This window comes from Pagrus major, chromosome 7 (assembly GCF_040436345.1).
Source record: "Pagrus major chromosome 7, Pma_NU_1.0".
Taxonomy (NCBI): domain Eukaryota; kingdom Metazoa; phylum Chordata; class Actinopteri; order Spariformes; family Sparidae; genus Pagrus; species Pagrus major.
The window spans coordinates 33,721,038-33,730,960 of record NC_133221.1 but is presented as its reverse complement, the minus strand read 5'-3'; the positions used below and the strand labels follow the sequence as shown (position 1 = coordinate 33,730,960).

The 9,923-nt window shown below is 40.4% G+C and overlaps 1 protein-coding gene across 2 annotated transcripts; it reads right to left on the bottom strand.

Moving 5' to 3' along the window:
- Positions 1–2,080: 2,080 nt before the first annotated feature.
- On the bottom strand, positions 2,081–8,343 carry LOC141000444 (uncharacterized). Of its 2 annotated transcripts, none has more exons than XM_073471189.1 (3): positions 8,299–8,343; positions 5,840–6,418; positions 2,081–3,939 (listed from the first exon to the last, which is right to left on the bottom strand). In XM_073471189.1, exons 1-3 carry the CDS (start codon positions 8,302–8,304, stop codon positions 3,382–3,384), a joined length of 1,143 nt encoding a protein of 380 aa, XP_073327290.1. In that variant the 5' UTR covers positions 8,305–8,343; the 3' UTR covers positions 2,081–3,381. The 2 variants fall into 2 exon arrangements, with proteins under 2 accessions (XP_073327290.1, XP_073327291.1); XM_073471190.1 differs by lacking the exon at positions 8,299–8,343 and adding an exon at positions 8,127–8,173.
- Positions 8,344–9,923: the final 1,580 nt, after the last annotated feature.

Here is a 9,923-nt window from a genome sequence, read left to right as displayed (position 1 = left end):
GTGGACTGACTTCAGGAGACCTGCAGTCTTATAGTCAGGCATCAGGTGGGAGGACCACAGCACCGAGGTTTCCTCCCTCCACTCCTTACTGTTTCCCAGTCAAATCTCATCCACAGCTCATATCAGATGATTTTACATTCTGTCACTGGGGATGGACTTGTTCTGCTGTGCTCCTACTGTGCTTGTAACAGGATATACACCAGGTCCACCTAAAGCTGATACAACAGTCCTACAATAAGTCTTCCCTTCATGAAGTTTATAACGTTGAGTTTTTGTTGAACTATATTAGACAGGTGGACAAAATAATAGAAACAATGATACAAATATTTGCATAGGACACGAACTGTGGTGATTGCACATCCGTGTGAGGTGTTAAAGTTTCAAACGTTGGGGTAAGTTTGTGTGGCTCTAGTTTTTTACCAAGTGTATTTATGATTTTTTAAATTAAATCATATTTTTCAAGTTTAGATTCTGTCCTCTGATAATTCTTGCTATAGTGGAAACCCTTGTCCAACACCGAGAACAACCCTTTCATTCAAGCTCATTTGCCTCATTTCAACTGCATAGTATGGCTCGACTCAACTTGACTTGCTTGGAGACTCTTTTGTGGTTTTCCAATTGCAAAAAAAATGTGCTTGGTTTCACCTCGGTTAAGGTCCCAAATGAGCTAAGCCCATACTTGATACTTGAAAACACTGCAGGCCACTGATTGACTGACTTGCGTGATACAGAGCAACCAGTAGTCGTCCCGCCATCTGCGTGCTCATGTATGATTTCCCAAGTCTCCTGTTTTTTTCAGCAGTCTAGTCTAGACGTCAGCCGTTTTGGCCTCCTGGATTTGACAAACAGCCAAATGATGACAATCATTAACATCATCCTTTGATGTCCTCTATTGTTCCTGTGTTTGTCTTGTGTTGAAGATGATCACGGCATTGCTATGACAATCAGCTAAGAATCCCTCCTACATCAAGGGGACACTAACTTCAGTGTAAAAGGAAATTGAGAAAAGCACCTGCCAACCTACCAAAAGTGAGAATAGTTGACGCGTGCTGAGCCGTACCATACAGAGGAAACAGAGCTACTGAAATCGATCTAAGGGAGACAGCTAGAGTGTGGACCCATCAAATGATGGATGCCGCCTTGGGTGCGTTCCTTCGCACTTTTTTTGAGTGCTCCGTAGGGGTGGGTATAAAAATCTAAACTACGATAACTCTTTTTAGGATTACTTAAGATTAATTATACATACATATGCTGGCGTCTTAAATAGGTGATGATTCAAATAGCTGGCTAATATGGTAAATTGATGTATTTTGAGAGAAGCAGTTTTACAAACAGACCATATACCCGCCCCTACGGAGCACTCACAAAAAGTGCGAAGGAAGGCACCCAAAGCGGCATCCTTCATTTGATGGGTCCACACTCTAGCTGTCCCCTATTGGCTGGTGAAACACAATATTTTGAGAGCAGGGAGGGACAGCCTTGAGTCTGAGCAGACTCCTCAACCGGAGAGGAGGTGCTTGTTCTGAGTGCGTGCACATTAGGTTTGAGCACAGACTTTAGATCTGAGCGCGCACAGGACATATTTGATTGCGAGCTAAATTTGTGTGTGCAAGAAGATGTGTGAGCACAAGCATGTGATTTTTGAGTTCAAGCACACATTTTGAAAGAAAGCAGCAAACATCTCAGTGCGAGCACAAAATGTGAGCATGAGGAGAATAAATCTGAGCACGAGAAGGAGCTGTGTCACTTAAAAAGGAATGAAATCATGCTCTCAAACTGAAAATCTACGCTCTTGAATAAAGATAGGATAATTCTTCCATATGTAACAACTTTTAGCAATCACACTGCAATTTTGTCTAGTGTGTGAATTTTCCAAACAAATATGCAGCTGATTAAATTACCAAAAGACAAACAGTGACACATCCTTTCCTTAACCTCATTCAAAAATACAGGAGATTTTAGATTCTTTACAATATAAATTATTTAACACACTGTCTATGAGTGTCAGCAGCAGGTGGATGCAGATCATCTGGGAGATATGCTGAATCCTTCATTAAATGAGCACAAACTCACAACACTGTACACACACTCATTTCTTTATTGTAAACATAGATATTTGCAGTAACTGAAAAAAAAGTGAATGTCTATGTTAAACATGAAAAATTATATTTGAACAGAGGCACAAGCATGTAGCTGTGAGCTAAATCTAAAACAATTAAATCCAAAAACTGAACTGACAAGAAGGCTGAAGGGAGCAGCTTTATCAGGCATTTAGGCTGTCACAGGTCCCAACCTGTCTCCTGGTTTAGTCAGCAATACAACATAGGGGCAACTGTTTTCAGGCACTTTCATAAAAAGTAAGCAGAGTACAAGACATATGTTCATGAAAACTCCAGGAGAGGATTCACTCAATGAAGGAAAAAAATGGGCTTGGGAGAAAGAGGCATCCCATTACAAAAAAGCAAAAATGATACACTAATCTACATGTAATGGTGTCATTATAGCAATCATTTCTTAAGATAGTCATAGATATTAATGATACTTAAATAATGGTTTAAAAGCAGAAAAACCTACCAAAATAACACTCCTTCAAAGCCTCATAAAGTCTCATACATATCTTCAAGTGATGCTGCATGCTAGAGGCTCCAGGCTTAAGGGGCTTCCACTCGCATCTAACCCTAACCCATGTCTGGTTCTGCTGAGAAGGCTTTTTTTTCTTAATTTCTTTAACAGTCAGTTGTGAGTCTGACGATGTTAAAGGAGTGCAAAGATAAATAATTGGCGTATTCTTAACAAAGTGACCATTTTGCTATTAATAGAACCTTAACAAGCCACAAGTAAAATTTGGTTGTTGGCCTGTTGACGGCCCCAGGGGGAAAGTCAAGGGTCAGAAAGCAACAGTATATGCCATGCGCCACTTGTGCAACTGTGATGATGCTTCCCCTTCTCTTACAAATAATCCTGATAATACCTGATCACAAAAAAAGACAAAGCAATAATAGTCATTGTCTGGAGTAAAAATCAACAAAATGTGACTACTAGTTTTCAAGATATCTGGTCACCAAGACATCTTTACTAGAGGTGTGCAAATATTTTTGATTGTAAGATGCATCAGGATGCAGATATGGAAGATTTATCTGGATATTGCAGCCTATGTTGATTGTTGATTATCCAGCCTCGGCTGGAGAATAAGGTTTAAAGTTACACTGCAATGTCGCTGTCAGCTCGGTTATTCATATCCCATCCATGACTGTACAGAGGTACTGACTGAGTGACCTCAGCACTTTGATGATATGAACCCAATTTTAAATGCTTTCTAAAGAATTTACCATGATAGTAATTTGGGGGAAACTAAAGCATCATTACTGCTGTACTGAGCTGTCATAATGAGGAGTGCAGGTTTTTGAGAACTGCTTCAGTCAGTCTGAGTTTGGCCTTCATTTGAGAGATCTCCTCCTCTTGCGCCAGCTCGTCATACTGCTGCTGTAGTGATGTGGAAGCACAGGCTGCCCCCTGAGAGGCTCTCTTGTTCCAGCTCTGGTTGCTACTGTGCTCTACAACACCAACAATGTTGTCACATTCCCCACTGACAGGGTTTATGTTCCTGTCCATATCATTGTTTTGATTGGTGCCATCAGCTTCTTCACTGACCAAGTTCTGTATCTCAGTGTCATTGTTGACCACTTCTTCCTGCTCCCCCTGAAGCTGAAACCCAGCTGACGCATGGTTTGTTGCTTTCTCTGCAGCCTGTTCTAATCTAGCATCCTTATGACAATGGCTTTGCATGTTGTGCCCACTGCCAGTGGACTGAGGGACAGTACGTGCAGTCTTGGCTGAGGGTGCATCCCTTCCTTGGTGCGCGACATCTACTGTGTTTTCACTTTGTGTTACTTTACATGTGGTGTGCCTCTTCTTGGGACCATTTTGATTTTGCAGCTCCTGGAGGAAATACAAAGTGGTGTCACAAAAATCCACAGTCCACAGTACAGAGCCCAAGAACTACCGTATGCCATATGTGATTAGTTGTAAAACTAACCCATACTAACATCTAACTCAATAATCGCATTGGTGGCAACAAGTGGCTGTGCTCTTGAGTGGTTAAAGTCCTATCTCTCTGACAGACATTTTTCTAAGGACATTGGCAGCTCCATTTCCTTGTCTACCTTGCTTGTGGTGTACCCCAAGGCTTTAGTCTGGGCCCTAATCTTTTCTCTATTTTCATGTTTACCTTTGGTAACACAATTATTTGTGGGGGTTTGGTGTGAATGTGTCCCAGGTTACAGTCATGGATTTCTTTATCACATTTTTGACAGAATTACTGGATTTTCTCTTGAAATAGGAAAAATAATTAGTTTTAATGAACACAGACTGGGTCAAATATCAGTTGAAAGTGTATTTAAGTGCCTGTATAAGCAAATAACTCACTCTAAAAAGTGGATTTAGTGACAAGATACTATTTATAGTTTCCATGAACTGGCTAGACGAGAGCTGTTTGCATCTGCATATTTAAATGTCAGACAGGAAATATGGTGCCAAGGTGTTTTTTCTACTTGGTATGGCTCCTGGCAACCTGGGGCTGAGTCAGTTAATAGGAGTGGCTGCACGGCTAGTAGAGCTAACTAGCTAATGTCAGCTACAGTTATCAGCAGTAAATAGTTACTTCAGCAACAAGTAAAGCTATCTGTCCATCAGGAAACTCTGCAGATCATATCAGTACTGCACGCCCTGTTGTCAAACTGGCCTCCGTCTGTTTGGTCCTGTCCCAGCTGTGGTCATTCAGAGCTGTCCTAACCTCCTAACGCTAGACAGCGTTTTGCATCACGTGCATCTGCGCAATATCATAGCCCATGATTTCCGAAAATATACTATGTCAACTAGTGATATCAGCACAAGAACTGTTGAGGAATATTTAGACAATTGTTTTTGTCATGTTAGAATAATTGACAGACACTATGATTTCGCTCTGTGCGTGTCCTCGCACAGAGCAAGACTGAACACAGGAGCTCAGCTTCCTGGCTGAGACACGAACTAGGGGATGCTGCCGTTGCGGGCGGTTGCGCCTGCAGTTATAAAACGATTATTAGACTAAAACATTGAAATATGCCAATTCTGATATGTTCATATACTTAAAAACTGTTGTTCGCAAACTTTGCATTCAATTTTTTTTCCATTTTCTATTTTTATAAAATGCTGCCACACTGCTGATGTCTTTGACATGGTAGAATAGGAATGACTGTAAATGAAACGCTAAAAAATAAATAAATATTTAACAAACCACCGGACCTAGGCCTTCTAGTACATTCTTCAATCTGTTTGTCTGTAGTGGGTTGGGCTAATCCAAAATAGTGAAAACAAGGGGGGTGTTCTGAAGACACACTGTTACCTGTGAAACAGGGGTGCTCTGAAAACACCCCCATTAGCACTTGGTACTTTCCTCCTGATGAAGTCAAATATGCCATATGCAGGACACACAGCATTGGGATGGAGAGGAGCCGCTGCGTGTTTATGCACTGCCATAGCAGCATGTAATTAACACGGCAAAAATCGACCAATCAGAATTTTGGTCGAGCCAGAACGTATCGACCAATAAATCGACCAGTCGACTAGGAGATTACAGCCCTACTAACTAGGATGGTGAACATGTTAACATTATCATTGTGAGCATTATAGCATTCTGACAAAGCACCACTGTGCAGCCTCACAGAGCTGATAGCATGGCTGCAGATTATTGCAGTATATTGTTTCACCTCCAATTTTGGCAACTATACTTGTCAAAAGACCTGCCATGGTTTTCCCAGGTTTACTTCTTGTTGCTGTGACAACTGAAATGTCATGTTACCTTCGTCTGGCTTTTAGATGACACGTCTGATGTGGAAAGAACTGAAAACTGGGAAGCTGGCTTGGGTCCATGTTTCTCCTGTTGATGCTGGCTTCGACTGGGCTTCCTTATGGACAGGTAAATGCGTCCATGGTAGATGACAATGGCATCTTGGTAGGTCTGCGGTGCGGAGCCGGGAGGTAACTGGGAGCTGCAAGGAGTGTGTGCAGAGACCTGTCCCTTAGGCATAGTGTCCTGCAGTATGTTGTAAGCTGCATGGTTGGAGGACACAAAAGACATTCGGAAGGGACCTGGTGCAGCCCGAAACTCTTTAGCCATTAGTGATGACATGTTTTCTGTCATGCTGTTTCCTGCGGAGGAGGTCGGTCTCTGGCCTTTCTTTCGTAGGACTGCTGGACAAATCCATACGCCTTCTGGAGATTCTGCAAGCTTCCTGGAGCCCTCAGTGTCATACAATGGGAGGCCCATTCGTCTGAGCACTGAGTTAGGTAAACTCCACAGACAGATGTTTTTCACCTCAGCCTCCACTGGGATGTAGATTTCCAGACTTTCAAGGAGATCCATGCTCTGTGTATTTCCCTGTGAACACATAAAGAATTTATCAGTAAAGGTGCACAGGGCTCCAGACAGTTTCCCCACTTGTAGCATTGGTGCTTACTGAAATTTACAGGAGCACCAGCACAAAATTTAGGAGCATCACTTGAATCTGCAAAAAATTTACAGTTTACCGAAAACACAATGTTTTGTTTTATTTTTAAAAGGAAAAGTCACAGAGTGAAATCGTGCTTTAAGAGAAAGCCATTTCCATTTCCATCTTTTAAAGAGAGACTGCAGCACTTCCTTATACCAGATATTATAGAAACCTTCAACTGATAATAAATAGATGACACTGTGTTTAAATAGTGTTAAAACTACAGTGTTTTCCCTTTTTCTGACTGGGACATCATATGTATTAGTTCATTTTTAGATTCCTTATGATGCCAACTATCAAATAAAAACATTTAGTTGTTTTTTATTAGTCACAGACTCCTCATTCTTCAACTCGGACAGCCGTTTTGTTTGTTACATTAACAGGATAAAAACATAGAACCTTACAAAAATGTGCTTTGATAGTAATTCAATTAGGAATTATAAATAAGGAGAACCATAAAGCTATTTTTATATTGTGGCACACTTGCTAAAAAAAAATCCAACTGACAACATTCAATGTTGGTTAACTGATGAGAGAAGCTGCAATTTGGGGGCACCAATCCTAATGTTGACCCGTGCACCAAAATGTCAAGTGCCGGCCCTGCTCTGACAGCAGCCTCTCTGTTGTGTGTTCAACAGCAGCTCTGGTTTGTTTCATATCATAATAAACTGAATACTCCTTTCAAACAAAATGAAAAATGGGAAAATTCTGAGGCAATTAAGCTCATCTTAGTTTGGCAAAAGAGACCAACTTGAATTCAGATGGTGTACGGTTGTATTTTTTTGTTTAGTAAGAAAAACAGATTTAAAATATTTCATGTCTTGACATTTTGTGAGTTTATTTTGTATATTAAGAAGACAAAGTAGTGAACTTGCTGCTTTTACATCTCTCTATCAGACTATCACCTCCTTAAAGGAATTTTAACGAATTCTATCCTCCTCGTCTCACATTAACTTTTAGAAGCTGTGACTTTAATGAAGTTGAAATCCCAAACAAAACCGTTGTGCTTATCTCATACCCTATTTCACATATATTGAGGAATATATAAAAGAACTATTCACATGTTACAAACTAAATATTTGAAATTCCCAACTCCCTGAAGCAAAATAAATCAATGTCAACATTTGAAATGGATTGTATCCACTCAGTGAATTGTTACGACAACTATGGATTTTGTGATGATTCGGAAACTACCAATGATTGACTTTTCCAGTGTCTGCATTGGAACTGCATGGTGTGATGTACATGTCTGACTTTGCCAAAAGGTTCAACTTGAAACCATTTTTTCAAAAGGACATTGTTTATGGACCAGTCGGGCATAGCAGAGAAGACTTCTGTTTAAAAACACATACTGTTGGGGACTTTTAGATACACGTACCTAGACTACATAAAAGTGAAACTGACAACTACGTTAAGTGTATTTCATGAGTTTCTTCTACCACAGCCCTTAAAGTCATAAAACATAAAAAAGCAAAGGAACTCTCTAGCATAAAAGCAAAATATGATTTACAAAAACAGCCTCGACTCCCTATGTTTCAATCCAGAAAAGAATAGAGGAGGTGAAGGTACAGACAGCCTTTCTCGTTCTTCACGCACAGTACGCCTCGGTAACGTTAGCTAACGTCACCCTCGCCTTCTCGTCAACACCTGGGTCTCGTGCCACAAGTAACGACTTGGACATTCTCGAAACGAGCCAAAGCATAGCAACGCGTTCCGGTCAACACCAGCTGAAGTTAAACGACAAAGGGTTCTGCATTGCAGCTCATACCTCCATCAAACATTAGTATCCACCTTCAGTGTTCCTGATTGTTTTGTAGCTTGTTCACTTCCTCGCCAGTCAACAGTACTTACGGGCCGTGCTCTTCAGAATAAAAGCGTCCCCCAAACAAATACAACTTCAGATTTTGCACAGCGCACAACATGCAGAGTGCCTTATTCTGCACTTCATCCACACACAATTTAGTAGAGTTTGAAAAGAATTCATGCCTTCGTGTTTGCCCAAGAAGTACACAGTAACACATTTCGTTTGTACATCCCTTCGTTTGTTCTTAATGCTCAAATATCATCACACTGCTTGTTCTTTATGGATGTCAAAGTCAGCGGGATACTGTGCAAGGGTGACAAGGTGTATAATGACGTACATGCTTATTCATTAACAATCAATTACGAAATATACAGTGGTTACTTGAGACTGGCAGTAGCTGGCTCGTTGTTCGCAGCCACTAGACAACAAAATATGTCATATGTCATAATACGTTCATCATTTTCTGTAACCACTTCCTCAACTTTATGATAATTTGGTGAGTAAATGCCAACCTGCATCCCTACCCTGTAATTAGATCAATTCAAATATTTGTAGAATTAGAATTCCAGACTTTTATTCTGAAGGCCTACCAGAAGTGTGACGAAGCACACATTTTACGCTGCATTCAAGTACACGTGGGATTTTCACCATTTCCCGTGTTTGGAAGTCGTCCCAACGACTTCGGTGTGCTCATCGAGAGCTATGGTGGAAACAACATGGATGCTACAAAGATGTGTCATATTTTATTACATAGAGCGTTTAAATAATATGAGGATATTTGTTTAAAAATTAAAAAGTTATTGTGTCCCAGACTTGCTACACCAGTACATTCCATACTAATAAACCGTTTTACCAACTAATGTAGGTTGACGTGGACAGCAACGGTTACAATCTAACACTATATTACAATTATGTGTGAGCAAAAAATTCATACGCAGTTCGTGAATTAATTAATAATAGAATTTTTCCGATTATTCAGACATAACATCAATGCACCATTATACTTGCTTCACATCTTAACTTTCGGTTTGGAAAGACTGCGTTCAGTTTCGTTTATTTAAAAAGGGACGATGCACATTGATAAAACGCATGCTAATACATGAGTAAAGGGATATGGGGGAAAACATGTCCATGTAGGGGCTCAGTACTCACAGATTTTATTGGGAAAAAAAGAAAAGAAAAGAAATCATGTGAAAACTTAATGGGATTTCACAATTTCCGACTTTCCTTAACTATTTAATGACGTTAACAACTAGAAGCAGAAACAAAAGCAAATCTGTGCTAATCCCACCTAAACAGGTTTTGGCGGATATTGCTAAATGGACTTTAATATAACCGTAATGCAGCTTCATAATAAAAGTTTTTAAATGACTAAATAACAGGGGGATTTTATTTTGAAGAAGTTATAGGGAATGAAATGTGTTTGTAAGTGAATTATAGAAGCCACTTTGTTAGCGGTGATTCTTTGATAGTACTGCAGGGATTGGGACAAGCGCGTTATTGGTTTAAGACACACCTTCAAGCAGGTAGCTCTGCTGTGGTGGAAATGCAAAATCCCGGCCGTGCTGGGCTGCCGCACCGAGTCAAAC